Source organism: Lampetra planeri, chromosome 32 (assembly GCF_965212315.1).
Source record: "Lampetra planeri chromosome 32, kcLamPlan1.2.h2, whole genome shotgun sequence".
Lineage (NCBI taxonomy): Eukaryota > Metazoa > Chordata > Hyperoartia > Petromyzontiformes > Petromyzontidae > Lampetra > Lampetra planeri.
In genome coordinates this window covers 1,830,572-1,851,907 of record NC_136138.1, presented here as the reverse complement: position 1 = coordinate 1,851,907, position 21,336 = coordinate 1,830,572, and the positions used below count along the sequence as shown (strand labels likewise).

General features: G+C 42.2%; 1 protein-coding gene across 2 annotated transcripts in view; it reads left to right on the top strand.

Annotated features, from left to right (window-relative positions):
• The window catches only part of LOC144729279 (RNA-binding protein 10-like), a 31,298-nt gene extending 10,259 nt beyond the window's left edge, over window positions 1–21,039 (top strand). Inside the window, exons 11-26 of one of the 2 annotated variants that reach the window (XM_078609428.1) lie at window positions 443–615; window positions 1,219–1,316; window positions 2,138–2,201; window positions 4,670–4,774; window positions 5,193–5,292; window positions 5,899–5,966; window positions 6,468–6,600; window positions 7,244–7,335; window positions 8,224–8,409; window positions 8,860–9,009; window positions 10,112–10,195; window positions 12,238–12,423; window positions 12,916–12,990; window positions 13,798–13,895; window positions 14,962–15,091; window positions 19,807–21,039. In XM_078609428.1, the coding sequence (XP_078465554.1) occupies window positions 443–615; window positions 1,219–1,316; window positions 2,138–2,201; window positions 4,670–4,774; window positions 5,193–5,292; window positions 5,899–5,966; window positions 6,468–6,600; window positions 7,244–7,335; window positions 8,224–8,409; window positions 8,860–9,009; window positions 10,112–10,195; window positions 12,238–12,423; window positions 12,916–12,990; window positions 13,798–13,895; window positions 14,962–15,091; window positions 19,807–19,932 (1,868 nt within the window). In that variant the 3' untranslated portion in view covers window positions 19,933–21,039. The remainder of the gene's footprint in view (window positions 1–442; window positions 616–1,218; window positions 1,317–2,137; window positions 2,202–4,669; window positions 4,775–5,192; window positions 5,293–5,898; window positions 5,967–6,467; window positions 6,601–7,243; window positions 7,336–8,223; window positions 8,410–8,859; window positions 9,010–10,111; window positions 10,196–12,237; window positions 12,424–12,915; window positions 12,991–13,797; window positions 13,896–14,961; window positions 15,092–19,806) is intronic. The other variant, XM_078609427.1, reaches the window with a different exon arrangement.
• Window positions 21,040–21,336: the final 297 nt, after the last annotated feature.

Here is a 21,336-nt window from a genome sequence, read left to right as displayed (position 1 = left end):
GATCCCTAATGTAAACTACAAATGGCAGATGAGCCTCCTGAAATTAAATTATTCCCACAACACCATAGTTGGACCCTTGATTAACACGTTCCTTCGGAGTGGGCAGGTAGGAACTTGGTTGGACAGCGCATTCGTGGGGCGGCGCGTCACGTGGTGCTGAGCCCGCCCGAAGCGCTCTGAAATACAAATCGAGGGCGTGGCTATGCACAACAGACAGACAAATAATCCCTGGTGGGCAGTGTGGAACTATTGTTCCTACCTGTATTGCATTACAAAAAGACAAGTGTTTCTACGTTTGGTTCATGGCATCCACAATGGGAAGGGGGGGGGGGCTATGGCCTCCATCTATTGGTTCAAACTGAAAACGCTGTGCCATTGTTGAAGCAATTACTGAATAGTGTTCAGATTTTCAAGCTGTTCCTATGATGGTTTTCGTCTTCTGTGCCCCTAACAGCGCTCATCATTCGCAACCTGGGTGCACAGACAACAGTGGAGGCCATCATTCAGGCTCTCCTGCCGTACGCCATGCTCACGCCCACAAACATTCGTCTCATCAAGGACCGAATGACCAACTACAACCGTGGATTTGCTTTTGTTGAGCTTGGCTCTGTGCTGGTGAGGTTCCTCGGATAATAGTTTTTTTTCACAGCCGTTGTGGGAGTAATCTTACCAGCAATGGCAATTCAAGGCTTCTCGTGAGACAGTAGATGCCCGAGCACAGCCTTTCCCAGCTGAATATCGTCATCCCTCCGTTAATTGTGACATCGGTTAACGCTTTTTAGGTTCACGTTTCGCCTCCCTTAGGGCCCCATAGTTAACGCTAATATTTGATTAATGGTATATTTACATTATGCACGCAGGTGCTAATTTCGACCAATCCGAGTCCTCGTAAGTTATAAGCGTTTAAACCTCGACTGGCTTTGTTTACATTACGTTTTCAGTTTTATGCAGTGAAAACTGCTCTCTTGCAGACTCCGTGATTTTTACCTATTCAACTTCTAAGTGAATTCGATTAACAGTTATTTCGGTTCACGGTAGTTTTCGTGGGATGGATTAAAATCGTTAACCGAGGGACTATTGTGTACCCAGCTTATAAAAATTGCCTTCAATCGCATTGTTCCTTTCAGGAAGGCTGCATGAAACACATTTGTTGAATATTTAATGCTTTTGCACCCCAAGGTCAAATTTTCAAATGTCATGCACTGTTATGTTTTGCAGGAAGCCAGCCAGCTGCTGCAGATCCTCACAACTCTACAGCCTCCCTTGAGGATAGATAATAAGACGGTCAACGTAGATTATGCCAAGGGAAACAAAAGGTGAGAGGGGGAGGGCTCATCGCCGGTCTGCAGTCTATGGGGTTTTTTTTTATTATATTTCTATTTGTCCATCTTGAAACACATTTTCAGCCAAACCCTTTCTTTACCATACGAAAACACTTTCCAAAAAGCGGCCTTTGCACTTCATGCAGCGAGTGCCTTTTGTTTTATCGCTGCAATACATTGGACTGAAAAGACAGAAACGTTAACGTCAGCAGACGGAGAAGCACTCTGTGAACAGGACGATATGAACTCCAGGAGATGTCCTGTGGTGTCTCATAGAATGGATCCTAGTGACAGCGTGTGCTGCGTAGTATTTGAGGTTCCCCTTTAGACTGCCAAAGACAGCCCGTGTAACTGCAATAACAATTGGGATGAAGAAACAATTGAGTAAAGACACCTTATCTTTAAGGAGGTACCACAAATACATTCTGACCTACAGGTTGGCTCTCAAGTACAGTTATTGCCACAAGTGTGGAACACGCGGCTATCCTTTGATGTTTTGGCATCATCGACGTCCATTTCTTCATCACCAATTGTAGACTATTGCAGTGAACTAAAAAAAAAACTACTTTAAAACATTCTTTACGGCTACTCTGACCATGTGGTTTTGATGCACGAGCGTCACGTTCACAACCCACGTCTGTACGTCGGTGTGTATATTTTGCGGGTCATCACCGTGTTGACAAATGTGGCACTTGCGATACCGAAGAGATTTTTTTTCTCCCCCCCCCCTAAGTCCCAGACACAAAACATGTAAGGGATACGAATGTTAACGTAGCTCTTAAACACATCTTAAACACAACTGCTCGTTATTTTAGGGAAGTGACTACTACATCCGTGGCAAGCCTGGCCATTGCTGCTGCTCACTGGTCTGCCACACAGGTAGGCCTGCACCACCTCGAAGATCTCCGCCGCACCTGTAACCTTGCCCACCCCACCGTTGCCCTCGGTTACAGGGTTGTTATTTTCCTTATGCCTTTTGGGTAATTAAGACAGTTGCTGCAATATAATAAACATACGAAATACAATTTTCACGATATGGCAATTATTGCTGAATGAATTTCCCGAAACTTTGTAATTGAATTGTTTAGATTTTGTGCTACGCTGTACAAATACAGTTTTTACTATGGGTTTTCGACTGGATTTAACTCTATATGCGCCTCGCGTAAGGCTTGTATTGCATATTTTCAATCAGTATCACACATGCTGTGATGGAAATTCAATGAACTGTGAAAATTTATGCTTAATTGTCAAGCTGCCAATTACTCAGAAAAAGTTTTGCTATTTAGTTCCAGCTTTTTTTTCACTTATTCAAGACTTATTTTATGAGGAAATAAAATATTTCGAAAAAAATAATCAATCTGAAGACTTATAAAAAAAAATGTACAACAGAAATATTGCAAATCTTACATTATATTATATATCATCGCTATATCGTGGCAACTCTAGCAATAAATCAACCAACAAACATGGTCATTAGTCTCTCCACATTAAAGTGTTTTTTTAGTCCATCAACCTATGGGCTTCCAGAACATATATTACCCATCTGCATTTGGTTATGCAAGCACACTGGACTGGCTTAGGACATTTTGGGTTTCATCATCATATGCTCTGTAAGAAATGCAAATTGGTTGCTTTACTCCCAACTTCACAATGGGGCCTATTCAACCCAGTAATATTGTATGTGGAGAATTGTGTAAAACTATAAACTAGTACAGAGTTTGGTTGCTTAAAACATATGCTGCTGGATAATACTGCTCCAAAGGTCCATAACGGTCCATGAGGTGAATAAGTGATTTAATTTGGTGTGGAGAGACCCAACGGATGTTACATTTCCCAAAAACGCTCCAGAATACAAATTTAGGTTTTTTTCTTGTGTTGGTGTTAATTTCTTGTCACTTAATAAAATACATCGAGAAGCAGTGCAGCTCTTGAGCTCAACCAGAGTAAAGATTTACTTGGGCCATAACTAATATTTGAGCATAATATGCTATTTAGCTTTAAATTGCTTTTGACGCGAGGTTTTTACGTGTTCAACCGTGCTAATTCAAGGTACATGCATTATTTAAATGCCGGATAAATTCGCATTGGTATGCATATTTAGTATCTAAACATCCTATTTTCAAAGAACCTATCTACGTGACTTCACTGAAAGACCCAAAGAATATGAATGCCTGCAGTCACGAAAGCTTTAAGTCAAGATATGTCTAAACCTCCTATAAACTGGGTTTTATTCAACCCTTTCGTATGTGGTGTGACTCGGAGAGAAACGGAGTAGAAGCCGGGAATCCACTCTCCTTGGGCACAAGTATTGGTGGGAGTGTCTACATTAAAACCCTTTCATACTTGTGTGACCATTTACTTCAGCCATACAACTCTTTTTTAAGTCAAACAAAAAAATCCCCTGCTTGCTTTATGTTATTCCCGATTTTTCAAACGTTGCTCCCTGGTAAGAAGGCATACAAAATTAACTCGAGTAGAGGTGACGGGGAGGGGGGGGGCAGCATTTTGTTTGAATCGCAACTATGCGTCATTGATTGGAGGGAATGGTCTGTTTATATTTTAAGAGGGTAAGCCCAACCTAAGCAGTTTGTCATTTAAAGTGAGGGGGTGTGTGAATGTAATTCGTAATCTTAATTGCTCATCACGAATGACTCGTTTCACTCCAGCATTATGTAATGCTTAAATAAAATAGCTTGGTCCCAATCCACAGACATATTTTAATTGCCTAATATACTGTTAGCTTATTAAGTCAATACAATGTGTTATTGGACCTTATTTAAACGCTAACCTAAATATGCCTTAAGCAACCTATTTGTCTTGCATTGACAATAACAATTAAGCGTAATTTTTTTGAAGTGGAGCTGTGGCACGGTTATTGGTGAACTGCAACTATAAGCCCAGCAATTTATTTCCAATTCCCAGCCCCAGCTAACATGTGACAAGAGTAATCTGAATCCGTACTGGGCTGTCCCTTACACAAACCTGTACTGACCAACGTGGTGATGTATGGTCAAACAAAATCCCTGTGACTTGACATAGCATGAGGAGTCTTCATCCAGTTGTGGATTGACTTCAGGGCTGAACATTATTTTTGTTATTACATGGTTAGTGGTTTCTTTCCAACAACGGATTACACTCCACAGGACACGTGTAACTATTCTATTTTTTTTCCTTTGTGCTTTTTTACTGTTATGTTTTCCTGAGCAAATCAACCAGTTGCAGGCTTGACATTCCCAAAGAAAAACTGCTGCACCCTCTTCCTGTATCCTACCGTTGGTGAAGTCTGCGTCTTGCTACAACTGCGCAAATGCTAATCGTGCCTAACTGTGTGTGCTGCTGTGTTTAAGGCTCCGCACGGCTCTGACACAGCTTGGGCAACACCTGAGGCCCAGCAAGCAAATTACGCCTTGTTCCTGAACGGGCAGCACCCCAACTACATGCAGTATGGGGAGGTATGGACACTCGGCAACAACTCGCGAGCACATTCCTCCTCCGCACGTAGTTTCGAGAGGAGTGGGCGGTAGCGGTGGGGCACAATGCTGCAAAATTAGCTGCAAATTATTTGATTGGAATTGCACGCAGCAAGTTCGACCCCGACTGTAAAAACGTGTCCAAGGACACTCCTGTTCAACACTCTTGGGACGCTTGCGAGGCTCACTTGGCAAACGGTTCTAATAAATCAGCAATTGACATAGATGGAAACAGTCCGTGACACAAACATGTTGATTAAAGATTATTTTTATTGGTGTCCTTAATTATTTTTATACCAGAATGGTTTTGTACGTAACTAAGACTGTTTTTAGTGCTTACATGAATCGCTCCTAAACTATTGTTTAAAATGTGTGTGTTTTTGTGTGCCTAATTAAACAGGCGTATGGAGATTACAGCCAGTACTACCAACAGGCAGCAGCCGACCCGAGCCAGATCGTCGCAGCAGCTTTGGCGATAAAAAATGCTTCTGCAGCCAATGGTAGGAATAACACTTGCGCAGCAGCCACCTAGCACGTTGGTGTCTCTTGTAATTATGTATGTACATTGAACTCCTTTCGCACCGTACATAGCCAGCCGTGCTAATTGGAAGATGCAACCCAAAATACAGGCTGTAACCCAAAATACAAGCGATCCCAGGCTGATTGCCATTAGCTTGAAGGGTCTTCAGTGATGCATGGTCTAAAGTTAGTCTAAGCACCATGATAGCTCGTTGGTGATGTCACTTGATCAAAACTATTTTGGTTGTGTTGTCTTGAGCAATTCTCGTCTTTGTAATGAATGATCGCAAAGCAATAAAGTTATTACTACACATCTAATATACATGATTTTGTATACTGTGTACGTGCATAAATATATGCACAGCGTATAGTTAATAAATAGAGAATTGAACAAACATTTCTTATAAGCTCTGACAATCAGGAATCCCAGACTTCTATGATAATGTTGTACCATATTTGATACATATATATCTCCTGTTTTGCTTTTTGTGCTTATGCTACTTTGGTAATTATTATTGTAAAGTGTATTGGCGTACATTTCTAGTTTGCAAACGTAAACTAATTTGTAGCTTTTAATGCGTTTGTAGCAGTGCTTGGCACTGTCGCAGCGGGGATTGCAGCTCAACAATCCGCAGCAGCACAGGCAAGTGGTGCGGTAAGTCAGATCCTGGTTTACTTGAGCCTGTTGCCTGACAATTCTTCTCTAGAGGCTATATACATTTTCTATAGGTAAAAGAGATAATATGCTTTCTACAACAAAAACTGCGAATTTTTTACTCTTCATACATTTTTTACTCATTTTTAAATGTTTCAATATTATTGTGGGTTGGCATTCCAACGCCAATTTTGCAGCATAGGGATGGCTGCCACTGGGGGTTCCCTTGACTAAACTGGGGTTGGGTGCGATGATGGTTGATGTGATGTAAGGGCCTTTTATATGCTGGAGGCATTTTCAACACCATATAAATATTAAATCCTTATACTTCTAGTTGTTGACTAATGAACAAAATTCATTTATTCTGGCACTGCAAAGGGTACACTTTGGTAGCGCTGTCATTGGATTCCTTACGTGACTGGAAACTTAATCATTTTGTGTGATTTCGGGCACATGAATCGCTGCCTAACACCGAGAATTGTGTGTGCGCTCCTTTCTTAGCGCGTGGCTGCAAGCACGGCACAGGAATCGACCTCCAGTGCGGTGGCGGCAGCATCCATGGCACAAGCGAGCACCACCCATGCGACTCCCGCCGTTCCCGCTCCCACAGGAACACAGCCTTACCAGAAATACCGTGAGTGCCCTAAGCTGCCATGTGTCCGATGCTGGTGTCTAACCAGTAGGAGTGTAACAATGCACCCATCTTGAAAGTCAACAGTCACCATATCTCCGATTTAGCACAGTTGGCTGCATTACGGTGCAAAAGAAGTTCAACACGCGTACAGGATCGCGATTCGGTTCAAGAATATAGTTTTTGCCGTCATGTTGAATGTAATGGCGTCCAGTGACTTAAATGCAGGGTTTACATGAACCAATCGCATTTAATATCTCATCATCATCATCAGCCATGGGCAGTTCAAACCTGGATTAAGGCCCTTGCCAAGCCGCTTGGCATCTCACAATCCTGAAACTGGACATGACTCAAATTGTTTCTTCCCACGCCTGAATCAATGGATTAGTGCTGAGTGTAAGAATCGGTTTTAATTTAATTCTTATATGCCTACTAAACAGCGTTAACATTTGTGTTGCAACCAGTCAACGCGCACCGTAGTTATACACTTGCTTTATATGCCTGCATCTGCTCTGCGTCTGATTCGTGAGCGTCAACTGGCGATTGGTGGCCCACTGCTACCATTGTCTTCTTGCAAAGTAGTCTCCATTTGCCCTGGAATAACGATGTTCTGCTTGTTTGTGATTGCCTGTGTTTGTCATTTCAGCTGTCCCTGATGTGTCAACGTATCAGTATGACGAGTCTTCTGGCTACTACTATGATCCTCAGATCGGCTTGTACTACGATTCCAGCTCCCAGGTAGAGCACTGTACTTTACCTTGAATTTATTTTATTTGCCTACCCAACTTGTCACTCAGCCTTGTAGCGCATATTGGTATCTGCTTGTTAAGTGTAATTAAATAATTATAATGACGTTTCATGTTCTGTAACTAAAAACTACGCGCTGAAGTTTGATTAAACGTATGCCAAGTTTCTGTGTAATTTACAAAAGCACGAGTTGATTTTTACAGGGAGATGATTGTAAATATTTAACAAAGGCAACTTGCTCGAGGCTAAATTAGCGAACAGGCTCTTGCAGTCGATCCAGGAGTGGTTGTCGTGTATAATGCTTCCACCTGCTGCCTGAACTTGGAATTTGCACGAGATCATTCAGTGGTACAGTACCTTGGGCAAAGCTGTGCTCACCTTTTACTGAGAAGCAATTTTACAGAAGCTTTCGTGACTGCAGGAATCCATACTCTATGATTCTTTCGGTAAAGTCACGTAGGTATAAAAATGAAATAAAATACAAAATAATATTTTTAAAATATAATTTTTATACCTACTTAATATTTTTTTTCAACATACGTGACTTTTACTGAAAGAACCAAAGATTCTGTAAATGTATATATGTGTCTAACCAGTTATTTACTTTAATTACACACACACATATATCCTAATGTTGGTGCATGAGAAAGAGATAGAAGTTTTGAATCAAGGGCTGTCGCAAAAGCCTTGACGTGACTCCCATACATCGCTTTCCATTCTGTCGCCATGTAAAAATAAATATCTTAGGATATCAGCCTATTGGTTTTCCAGGCTTGAGTTCACGTGTGCTGAGCTAATGGACACCTGTAGGGGGCAGCCACATGAAACAGGATGTGTTGTTTTGGTGGGGGTGTGACACGCTTGTGAAATGTCTTGCAGTATTACTACAACTCGCAGACGCAAGAGTATCTGTACTGGGATTCGGAACGGCAGACCTACCTGCCAGCTTCTCAGCAGCAGCAGCAGCAACAGCAGCAGCAACAACAACAACAGCTACAACTTCAACAAAGCACGGAGGAAGGGAAAGACAAAAAAGACAAGCCAAAAACGAAAACTGCACAGCAGGTGCTTTGCTTTTTTATGTTTACAAAAAAATGTGGTGCTTGATGGGTATAATTTTAGTTTGCCATTATTTGTAACGCCCAGTGACATTCTTATCGTAGTTAGGTGATGGTATCTGTCATACATGCTCATTCTCTGCATATGTTTTACCGTGGCATTATCATGTCCGGTTTAAAACCTTAGTCATTGGTTTGTACACTCGCACGATAACATTTTATATTTTATTCCTATAACGTATGGATATTTGACATGCATTGTAATTGTTAGCCTGATGAAGGTTTCAAAATGTCAGGTGATGGTCGATACTAAATAGTTGCCTTTGTGGAGTTAGACCAGTTAGTTTGGAATGGGGTTTTATTTGCAAGTGGCTGTCATACCGGATCCAACACACACGGTGTCTTTGACCTAGCGGCGAATAGACCATGGCTAACCTGCATTCCGACACTTGCACAGATTGCCAAGGACATGGAAAAATGGGCCAAAAGCCTCAACAAGCAAAAGGAGTTCTTCAAGAACAGCTTCCAGCCGGTTGGGGCGGGCGGCAGAGACGACGAGAGGGAGTCTGCCTCTGCGGACGCGGGCTACGCGATGCTGGAGAAGCGGGTGAGGAATGACGCGTGGAGGAGCTCACTCGCTGTACGGTTAGATTGTTAACTTACACCTGCAGTGTGGAACTAAACTTGGGATAAAAAGGATAATTTCAGATGTTATTTTTTACGATTTTTTTTGTATTAATTACATGTCTTCGTGCAAACACGTGTTGTCACCTGAAGCAACATGACGCACGGAAGCGACGTGGTTGGTTTAGTTTAATGATAGAACCTGATTCTTGTTTTGAAAAAAAAATGCCACGTTGCCGTCATCACATCGGCAGAAGCTGCTACCGTTCCACAACATCTCCATTAGGTCTATTGGGCCTCCTGCTTATCTGGTTTTAATTACAGTAAAGTGAATATGGTCAGACCTCTCCCATTACTAACAGTGGGGGAGGCCATGATGCTGTAGTGCAGCGGTGGGGAAGCTTTTTTCTGCCAAGGGCCATTCATTTGGATATCTATAACATAATTCGCGGGCCATACAACATTATCAACTTACAAATTTGCCCGTTATATTTGGTCAAACATTTAATTAACTCACCCCTAATGCGATGGTTGGAACTGCTTCTCTTTGGTGAGGTGTGTGATGTTAGCTGGTATTGATGATGTTGCTACTCGCAACTGCTTTTACAGATTTGATCCTAGATTTATTGAATTTCGAGTCCCGCCTGCGGTTGCCTTGGCAGGGCCACACCAAATGATCTTGCGGGCCTTATAAGGCCCGTGGGCCGGATGTTCCCCCACCCCTGCTGTAGTGAATTGACAAAGGGCTGTGAATTCCTTTGTAAGAATTCGTTTCTTTAATATTTTTTTATACAGTAAAGGATTCATACTTTCCATTAACTTAAGTACCCGTCAATGGCTAATACATTTAAAATTTCTGTGCAGTTGTAGTTGATCTTATTAAGGTTTGGAACTACATAGATCCCTCCTTTTTATCGCTCCCTTCCTTACTCCCATTCTCCTGGAGCCTAGTGTTCTGCGAGATAAGAAATCGCTGTTGGCAGGAGTCTGCCAAATGTGTGCTTGGTGTTGTGTGCGTTTGCATTTTTCAATGGGAATTAAACATGAAGGTGACCTTTGTGCCGTGTGATGGTAACTGTTTACAGGCCACACAGAATGACAGGCAGCTTGCTGTTTTGAATCAGCTTCAAAAAATTATCGAGAAAAGAAACGATGAAGACACAGAACCGGTAAGCGTACATTATACATTACTCTTCTCTAAATGTGAAGTTTCTTGTCCTTCCCCCCCCCCACACCTCCGTTTAGCGCGATTGGCTACATACGGTGCGAAAGAAGTTCTACATACATAATTACAGAAAGGCAACCTTTAAATATTGATAGCACTGCGAAGAAAATTTTATACAAATTTGTGGTGTTATTATTACTATTGTTTAAATAAATACAGGAAAACATTAGTTCTGCTAAGATAACTTTTATGGAAAATGTATTCTATTAAAAACATTTAAAACTGCTGTGCATTTTATCACAGCAGTGCATTGTAAACCACTTCTTTAAATAATGCTTTGGTTTGCGTTTCTGAGCCTTGACCAGTTGTACCGACTCCCAAAGATCTGCTCGTATGGTCCAATGTAACTTGTGGTTTAGCGGAATGGATAAAATTCTGGGAAATCTAGTGCTGGGCATAAATTGTTTCATATCTATAAAGAACCATTTTGAGTTCAGGGATTTTTCTCCATAAAACAAAATATTTTCACACCAGGAAGAATAATTTTGAAAGTGACAATCCATTTTTTTCGGGTTTCATGCATTGCATGGCTTCCATTTAATAATGGAAAATCTAGTTTGTATACATTAAAGCATGCGTGTTTTGCTAGTTGCGTCACGTGAATATAAATGCTGCTGAGTAATTTATAAATTGATGTAATGCGCAACAGTCGTGCATCACAAATGAAATAAAGAAAAAATATTTAGATATCAGGCAATGAGCTTTGTCGATAAATGTATTTTTTTAACCATGTTTACCAATGTAAACCTTGGATTTGGGTTGCAATTAATGGACTGGAAATCCAAATTTTTAATTGCTCTACTTTTTTTAAAGCCGCCTTTGCAAAATACCAACGTGGGTGTTTGAATTACGAAAATGTTAAAGATGCTGGCATGATATGGTTTGGGATGAGAACAGGCAGGGAATGAAAGTAAAAGTTATGTACATGGCTAAAGCAACATTTTTGGCGATGGTAATTGTTGCCATGGGGTAATGGCAAAAACATTACCAAGCTGCAGCGTGTACAAAATTCTTTGGCACGTGACTTGCTGAGCTGTATCGGCTTGCGGTTGCCAAACTAATACATTGCAAGGTTGCAGTCATTGCACACAAAAGTGCTTTCCACAAATGAACCACAATACCTTGCTGATCTTGTCAACGGGCATAAACCATCGCGCAAACTCCGGTGGTCCTTGCAGCAACAGCTTTTGGCGAACCATCGAACAAAGATGGCCACTGCATTGTGCGCGCTTACAAATGCGCTTCTGTGGTCATCGTCTTAGAACGCTCTACCTTCCGATATGAGGAAACCATTGGAGCTATACACTTTAAAATCTAAATTGAAAACGAATTTCTTCATAAGTGCTTTTTGTATTTAGTTTGTCCTTCTCCCTCACATCTGATTGTCACTCTTGGCTATGTACGGTGCAAAATACATTCTACATACAGCCCAGGGAACAACGATACAGATGTCACCAGTTCGATTCAGTTTCCTGACGTGGCAGTTGAAATAATGAGCATGTTTCTCAATACCCCCACCTCCGTCCATCCAGCAATATAAATGAGGAACACCAACAGTTGATTGGTGGTCATGTGTGGTCCGTTAAAGCGTGGGTGGTACCTCCTTCTCTTTCAGCTTGGAAGTTGTTGCCCAAATGGTCTCTAAAGAGGCTCTCCATGGTGTGAGCAAACACGTTTGGTGATACACATTTTATACTCCTGCAGCAGAGGCCAGCAAACCTGAGGCTCCGCAGCCGCATGTTGCTCTTTAAGGACCATTTCCCGACTTCATTTATTAAGGACCACCGTCTTGTATGAACGTGCATTTCGGATCTTGAAATATTGAGTTCGTTACTCGTTTCCAAACAAACTGGGTCTTGTTATTTTGGTTTGCCGACCCCTGTCCTAGAGCAGCACAGGATCGACATGAGGCATTGGAGAAGGACGTTGTCCTCCCTGTTACAGCCCCACCTGTTTTTTGAAGGCACCGCCGTTGTTCCTCCACAGGCGGATTCGGATGCAACGCTCGTGGCATCTTACGGTGGTGGCAGCGACAGCGAGGAGGACAACTCGGCCGAGGCGCGCGAGGAGAAGCTCACGGACTGGGTGAAGCTGGCCTGCCTGCTATGCCGCCGCATGTTCCCCAGCAAGGAGGCTCTGCTGCGCCACCAGCAGCTCTCGGACCTGCACAAGGTGACGACGGCCCCGCAGGCGCCTGCTTGCGTGCACGCAACGCTTCCTTTCCCAGTGGTGCCGTGCCCTCTGGTTTTTGGCCGCCGTCGCTCGGTATCCTTCCCACCAAACTTGGTTACGTACAAATAGTATTGTGTGTACGTATGTTTGAACCTCTTTCGCGCAACGTGCCTAGCCCAACCGGGCTAATCGGAGATGCCGGAGGGAGTAGAATAATGTTTTGAAAATCCCATTGGGATCATTCCACATGAATGTTACTGCCAATGTGATTTTGTGTGCGTGTGACAGTGACTACAGCTTAATGAGCCACACCATTTTTTTACAGATCAACAAAAATCATTCTGACTGAAATTCTACCCAGCCTCTGTTGACCTTTCATTTAATTCACTTCCAATTTGAAAGTCAATTCTAGTTTCTGTTTCTGCTGCACAGCGTTGTGGGCATGATTCTTACTGTCCTCTTGTCATGTGATCTGTTCGGTGGCTCCTACAGCAAAACTTGGAACAACACAGGCGATCAAAAATGACTGCTGCTGAAATAGAAGAGATGGAAAAGAAGGAACGCGAGGTAAGCCTTTAGCACGGGGATAATCCCAACGAAAGCCAAATGAGAGAATCCATCCGAGAGGACGTGCAGCACGGAGATGGAGCGATGAGATCAGCGCTTGTGAAGGAGCTAGATGGTTTGTTGCATTGGGAGATTGTGTGAGGATAGAAGATCGTTTGTAGAGACCATTTAGAAGTGGGATAGATATGGCTACGGATGAGTTGAGATGAAACCAGATGGCATATATGAGAATTCTAAAGTTGTAGGAAATGCAAAGTATGTTCATGCTTCACAAAATGTAATTCCATTAATTTTTTAAATAGCAACATGTTTCATACCTCGCCAGATTTGTTCCATTAATGTTACATGAATGAGTTTTGCAATTGGAAATAAGTATGTGGGAGTAGTAACTGCAAGCCAAGAATAAACACAACTTTATTAAACAAAAGTCAGTGCTTGATCAAATACATGATGTGAATTTTAAACACGGTGTGCTATTTAAAGGGAATGCATTAAATTGTAGAAACCTAATTTAGGCTCTGTGTATTCTAATAAAGGCAACAAGAGTATTTCCACAATAGTTATGTTCATGCTGTTAACACTGAACTGTGTAGATGTGTCATACCGACCAGTTATGCCTTTGTGCTCCTTCCTAAATACTCTGCAGTCCTACCCGATAGGCAGTTGACCGTTCTATTCCTGTTCACGTAAGAAGTCAAACCCGTTCTCTGCACAGGCTGGACGTTTCTGTAAGCAAAAGCTACATGGACGGTGTCTATGCAAAGACGGAGATTGAATCGTTGTGGTTTTTTTCCTGTTAAATTAAAGGCAAAATACCGGGACCGTGCAGCTGAGAGGAGAGAAAAGTACGGGATTCCCGAACCTCCTGAGCCAAAGAAGAAGAAAGTGGTCCCAGAGCCCACGATGTAAGAACAACGTCTTGTGCCGCTGTAATATTCTACGACTATTCACTCATAACGGTGGTCCGCACTGGCGTTCCTTCAGAAGTTGGGTCGGGTGACACAATCACTCTGACTTCTCAGGTCTCGTCCTGAACACGCGTGGCATAGTTTCAAGCGAAATGTCGCATCTGATTGCCAAAGTTAGTTGACAATTGTTGTTCATTTTGCCGGTAAGCCCAAATAATATTAGTTGAGTTAAACGCTTAAATGTGTGACACATTGCTTGTCTATGTCGGATAGTGGGGTGGGGGTATTTCAGCACAAATTTGGCTTGATCAATTACGTTCCCTCGTTCCAAATTCAATTCACTCGATCCCTTGTGTATTCACTACACGCTTATAGTAACGATGGTGATCGCTGGGTGGCACATGCACTGGATGTTGCTTATATAACTTAAACGCTAACAAAGCCAGTAAGGAGGGGAAGGTATTGCAACAGAGTAGCTGTTTCCTTGTGAGCATGGAAAGAGCAATATAAGTGAACAGTGTGGAGCTTGGCACGTGTATATTTATACTTGCATATTTATGGGTATATGTGGGTCGTCTCTAGTTGTTTCAGAACACTGGCAAAATAATGCGATGTATAATTTTTCATGAAAAACCAGACTAACTTGCATAAGGAGACCATCATGCAGAATGGTATTGGCAAAGTGCTGTAAAAGAGCATTGTGCCTGTACAGTGTTCATTTGTCATTGTGTTGTAGAAGTAGCAAATAACTGAATGTGTTATATTTCTAATACACAATGACTACAATCATTGTGGAAGCATTCAACCGCATATTCATGTTTTAAGGTAAAAATTTACTATGGTATGTATGTCGAATTTGTTTTCCACCGTACCTATCCAACCGTGCTCATGTTGGGGACATCTCTTGTGAACAGTTCACCACTTCATCCACCAATGCTTGATGCATTAAACCCCCATCTAGCATTCTTGCCACATTTACAATTTTCAAATAACTCAGTTAAACGTTGGTCAGCATTGCAAGGCCGATGTTGACGTAATTGGTCCAATTCTCACTTGGCCGCAGTGACTACGAACAACCAACCAAAGCTGGCATCGGTGGTGACAATATTGGCAGCAAGATGCTGCAGGCTATGGGCTGGACGGAGGGCAGCGGTCTGGGCAAGAAGCATCAAGGCATCACGCTTCCTGTCGAGGTAAGGACCTTGCACTTACTACACCAGTCCAAAGTCGAGAGCGATTTCCTGCCCATATGCGCATCGAGGTGGTGATCTACTGTTCATAAATTCCTGAGCCTAGTGGTGGAAATTCCACTTTCCCGTGGTGGAGGCGAGTATAGAAAACACATTGTTGATTTCCCCACAAAATGGGATGTATTTTATTGACCCCAGAGGCTTGAGCTGAGTCAACCCCCAACCAAGATTTGAATTGGCCACCCTCGAATGTCAGCCGCTTGCTGAGCTGCCTAGCCAGACTCCCAACTGGGCATAATTATTGACACGTTTGCTTTATTTTAACAATTTTTTGGTCACCACATCAGGTTCACCGATCACTTCAGCTACCTCGGTGTCATCCTAGAATCAACTTTATCCTTCGACCGTCAAACCAATCATCATCAGTTCATGTAACTCTTACCTGAAGGCTCTCAGACACCTACGTCCTCTCAGCTCCACTGAAACTGCCAACACATTGGCATGTTGCATAGTTGAGTCCCGCCTCGACTATTGCAACTCCGTCCTAGTCCGGTCCTCCTCTGGCAACCTAAAAAAACTTCAAAGACTACAAAACAACCTGCCACGCGTCGTCATTGGCCGCACTCATCCCCATCTCTACTCACTTGCCTGTCTCCGTGCCCTCTGCTGGCTACCCTTTGCCAGCAGGGTCACATACAGATCGCCTGCCTCTGCCGTAACCTCTCTTCATTATTGACGACTTGCAGCACAGCACACGGCAGTGCGACTCATGACCTCTTGATACCAAGATCCGGGATGGGTCACGTCTATGCGCCGCTTCTCGGTGGCTGCCCCAACAATCTGGAACGCCATCATCCCTCTGCACATTCGCAGCATCACCTCAATCGTCTCCTTCAAGAGACGCTTAAAAACTCACCTCTACAACCACGCGCTTTCGAGTGACTGAGCTTGGCTCCGCGCCTATGAGTTTCGGCCTTTACGTCCGCAAATTTGCGTGCGTTATAAATTGAATTATTAATTCAGGAGACCCGGTTACAGAACATCGCCTGGAAATGTAAGGGGTGCCGGCTTGTGACATAATTGTATCCCACTCAAAAAAAATACATAACTAATTTTGTCCTAAAATTCTAGATGAATTGTGATCCCCTGTACATAATTTTAAAGGTAACGTTACTGCTCGGGCTTGCTGCATACTGCATGGCTGGGTCTTATCTCAACTTCCTGTGGGATGTTTGTAATCTAGATGTTCGTTTAGTTGGCGCGACTGCTCTTTATACGCTTAAGTTGGCAAGCTGTGAAGGCTTTTAAGGTCTGTAAAAATGGGAATATAATCGAAAGCTGTGTGCCTCTTTACCCAGAGCACCCACTGCACAGCTTGGTATTATTACTCCAAAAGCAGAATTTCACTTTTAATAGCTGTTATGTGGAATAGCAATTTACATTTGAATCCAATGTCATTACCCGGTTTGTGTATCAGCTGATGCACAACTATGCTCGAATATATTGAGGATTTGCAGATATGGAAAGTTAAGTCGTGGGTGGCTCGCAGGGATTGAGGTTAAAAACCACTGGCCAAGATCGCCGGACCACTCACGCCCAAACATTTCCTAGATGGAGTTGATACCAAGTGCACCAAATGGTACATATTTTGCCCTCAACGGCTGGATAAGAATGCAAACGTGTTTATTTTGAGGCATTTGTAAATTATTTGACTGGCTTTTCACAATCGTGGTCCATTTTTAATTGGTGAGATCCCATTTATTTTTATTTGCAAGGAATACAATTTTTTTTATCTTTGTTTTGAAGTACGTGCTGCGATGGACCTCAAAAGTGGCTTTTGTCCATTTGGTAGCAGTCTACTATTTAGTTAAACTCCTTTCCGGCAATGCACTTTCTGTGGGAATACAAACTGACTGGGGGTGACCTTGCTGACTGCCAAGCACTCCAGCCAGATGAAAAATTGCCGATTAATTATTTCACCAGGCGAGGTGACATGTATCCTAGGCCGAGGCAGTCTTATACCGGCAGAGCCGACGCGCTCTCTTTCACTTGAATGCCCTTGAGAATTGTGCAGCAGCTGCTGTTGTAAACAAGATTGTGTGTTCACAGCGTCCGTGGAGGTTGGTGTGTGGGTGTGTAAATGTGATCGCACGAGATGCGCCCGCACGCGCGCGTGGACTTGTGGTGCTATGTGCCTGTGTGCGTGCCTGATGCCTGTGTGGTTTGTCCAGATGTAGAAAAGTGAGAAATTTCACGGGGCCTTACATTGCCCTGTAGTCAGCAATCTGAAAAAAAACTAAAACAAATATGTATTTTACTAGGTAATGCCCATTAAGCTATCGAGCTCTTTCAAAAGCAACCTAGCCATAAATGATAGCTCAAATAAATGTATCGCGTGGAAATGTACAGCAGCCAAATACTCTAAACGCATGTTTCTAAATGTGCATAGTTAACTTGCGTTCAAAAACCTTGAACCGTCATACATTAAGCTAATATATTGTAATAACTTGCAAAATGAACAAGTTAGAAACTTTAAGCCATTCATTGTTATAAAATGTCTGAAGCACAGATGTGGTATGCCCATTAAAATATAATTACTTAAATTTTAGCTATTAAATAGAATCAAGAAGTCTTTATTTGTATAATTATTTGTGAAAACCGTAGCATACAGAGTCCATAGTGCTTTGTTAGCATTGTGCATTAGATTTGTTTATTCCGTATGTTTAAAACCGCGTTATATCAAATGTGTTTTCAAGAAAAAAAGGTCATTGTGGTTGTATTTGCGTTGGCAGTCGTGGGAGAAGGCGTCCGTACGTGCTGGTAACGTTTGAGCCGTATCAGTGACTGCACTTTGAAATTAAGTTGCAATCGTACCCCGCTGAAATTAAATTGTCAACCGCAAGCCTGATGTGTACCCGTTAAGGCGTTGTTTTTACCTTCTCGTTTGTAAACAATTACCCTTGGCATGCTTATTTTAACATTAGCAACGTGGACGTTCAGGGTTGGAAGTTATATAAACGGCACTTAAGAAATATATATTTTTTACACTTATTATGAAACTGAGAATTATTCCCCTTGTATTAGGAAATTAGCAAAAGCAAAACAACATTGGTGTGAATAACAATGACTTTTTATGTTAGCCAATCGACAAAAACATTGCAATAGTTAATATATGCTTAATTTTAAAAGTTCCTTTCAGTTAAGCACTGGTAGAAATGGGATTCACACAAAGTTTGCCAGTTTTGCAATGCAACCATGCAATTGTCTATGCAGTAATAGTCAGTGCATTCCGACATACTCGTACTGTTCATACAAAATTGCCACAGTAATGACTACAAGAGAGAACATGTATTTACAACATTTTTGTTCAAACAAAATTCCGTAACATTTAATTTGGAATTTGTGAAAAAAAATAATACAATTAAACACGACGTTAAACATAATTGTTGACTCGGGTCACCGCAGGCACTTGTTCACACAGATCACCGTTGTCATCTCCCATGAGTAATATCCAAATATACAGAGCACCAAGGTGGTGAGATGTTAACTACCTCGCCTGGTATACTGGAGGTCGTGGGTTCGATCCCGAGCCTGACGCCTGCTGTATATTTGGAGTTTGCGTGTCTCTCTCCCCGTGGTCGCATGGATTTTTACCCAGGTCCTCTGGTGTTTCTCTCCACATTTAGAATCGACATCACGCGTTTAGGGTATTCGGCTGCAATAAATGTCCACGTGATAAGCCACTTCGTTGAGCTGTCATTTGTGGCCAGGTCGCTTCTGAAAAAGAGCTGTATAGCTCAGTGGGCCTGACCTGGTAGAAATAAAAGTTTATTTTTATATCAGCTGGTAAAGCAAATGTTCCTTGTGCTTGGGTCTTACTTTCACCATGATGTAGCTGCTATACAGCACAGTATGCTTTAGTTTGATCAATCAATATAGTGCCTCTGAGAAACAAACGTCCATATTGCTTCTGATGCACACCACAGCCTTGCTTCAATACCAAGTCCCACCAGCCTGTGCTTTATTCGTATTGCAAAAATATTCTGCCACTGATATACTCTCCATTGTCGGTAACAGTACTAATTCTAGTTTATTCAGAAAAAAAGGCGTATGCATGTGTTGGCGATACACATGAATGTGATGTTAATACAGAATATAAGTGTTATAGCATTAGAAAATGTTAGGGTTTTCACCCCATTTATCAAAATTCAAATTACCACTGCTATATTTTATTTACATATGTCTCAGCCACCCCTGATTACACTTTCCAGTTTAGTTACATTTAGTATCGCCAAAGGACCCCATGATGATTCGCCGGAATGCTCGCGTCCTAACGCCAAGCACGCTCGGGCATCACCGTGCTTGAATGTGAACGCGACTGCTTTAAAATGTCTGACGGGCGGTTGGCGGGGTGGCGGGACAGCCTGTGCCATTTGCGAGCTTGACGTGTTCCCATAATTCGTTACAAGTACAGCACACCGCTGTGTTGGGAGAGTAAACCCATTACAACATTAAAATATCGAGTACTGTGACGTTTCGCCAGTAATTACGAGTAACGAATTGTCGTTTTCTTTTCGTGAAAAACCTCACTAACGGGCTGTGTCGGGTGATGGCGGGTTTATATTTACGCGATCTAACTCAAAAGAATCTGGATGATTTTGCTCGTGAAAGCCTTCGTGTTAAATTGACGCGTGCCCTCCGCCCTTGTTCCACCGCAGGCCAAGAAAAGAACGCAGGGCGCTGGACTCGGGGCGAGGGGCGCCACCTACGGCGCCACTGCAGCGGACACTTACAAGGATCAAGTGCGCAGGGCCATGATGGCGCGCTTCAACGAGATGGAGTAGTCGACGTACGGGCGCCTGGAGCCGTTGCCAAGGGCCTGAATGTTTGCTCCGTTTCTCCTGTGTGGTATTTATCGCCAGGGAGCATTCACGACGGGATGCTAGAGATCAATAAGATTGAATTCCAACACTTAACGACGTTTATCAAGACGCCGTGCAACAGCGTATGTGAGGGGCGCAGAACGAAACCTTGTGTGCATGTTGTAAAAATAACTTGAAGGGAAAAAAAACACCAAATGCCAACGTAAGTTTCTGAATCGGCATTTCGAATTTGCTTTTGCGGGGGCGTGAAAGGTTGGGGGAACTTGGACAAAGCGTACAGACTGCTTTTGAAAATGTCGATATTGAATGATGCCCCTGGGCAAGTGTCATTCTTTTTCATAATTTGACTCATGGGTGGTATATAAATTAATATAATGAAATCTAAAACAATTCAGGTAATCGGCTGATGCGAGCAATGTTTCGTTACCTGTTTAAATAAAGTTACACATTGTGGTGTTCGCATAATTATTTTCCTCCAATAAAACCTTGGTTGAAAATGTACCATATTTTTTCGTCAATTATAGTTTATGCATCTGTTCTTCATCTTGTAAAATGTACCGTGTACATTTTATATACGTTGCATTTGTTAAATGTTGTATATATGTAAATTACCATTGTGTTCATGCCGGTTAACCATTCTCTTTCCTTTGCATTTTCTGTAATTTTCCTTTGCGAGTTATGTCCAAGTCTGTTTTTGTTCAACGTATAGACGATTGTGCACGTGCTTGCCAGCACTTAAGGTGGTCCGGCAATGTGACACTGCTTTGAACTGATGTCTTGAAAACAAAAATGTGTTTATTGAGTTGAGGTGACACTGGTGTGTTTACCAAGATGTGCTGCGTGCGTAGCATGTCAGGCTAACCTGTTTGTAACTTAGTAGTCAGATTTTTTTTTTATTTAAAACAATACCCACAAATGCTTTTGATCTTTAATCATGTTCCTCTAGTTCTTTGTCAGAGTGCTAATATAATGTCTTAGAAACTCCAATACAACTTTTTACATGTTCTTTTTTAGTCCTGTTAACAAAAATGTTTTGTTTTGAATAAATTTCAATGTTTGAAAAATAAATCCACAGTTGTGTATATTTGTTTTTTAAGAGCTTGACTCTTGGAATTTTGCCTCACTTGAGACGGTAAATCTAGCTGTGACGGTCCCACCTGATGACGGAGACTTGTGTTGCCTCCGAAACGTCGTGATTTATTATTTTATTTCTATTATTATTTCAATTATGTTTTTATTTTTTACCGAAAAACCTAAGAGTATGAATCCTTGCAGTCACAAAAGCTTCAAATCTAGAATTATATTTTACTTTTTTACAATTGTTTTATCTTACCAGGTGTAAGGCCCACAGCTACTATGTAGCTC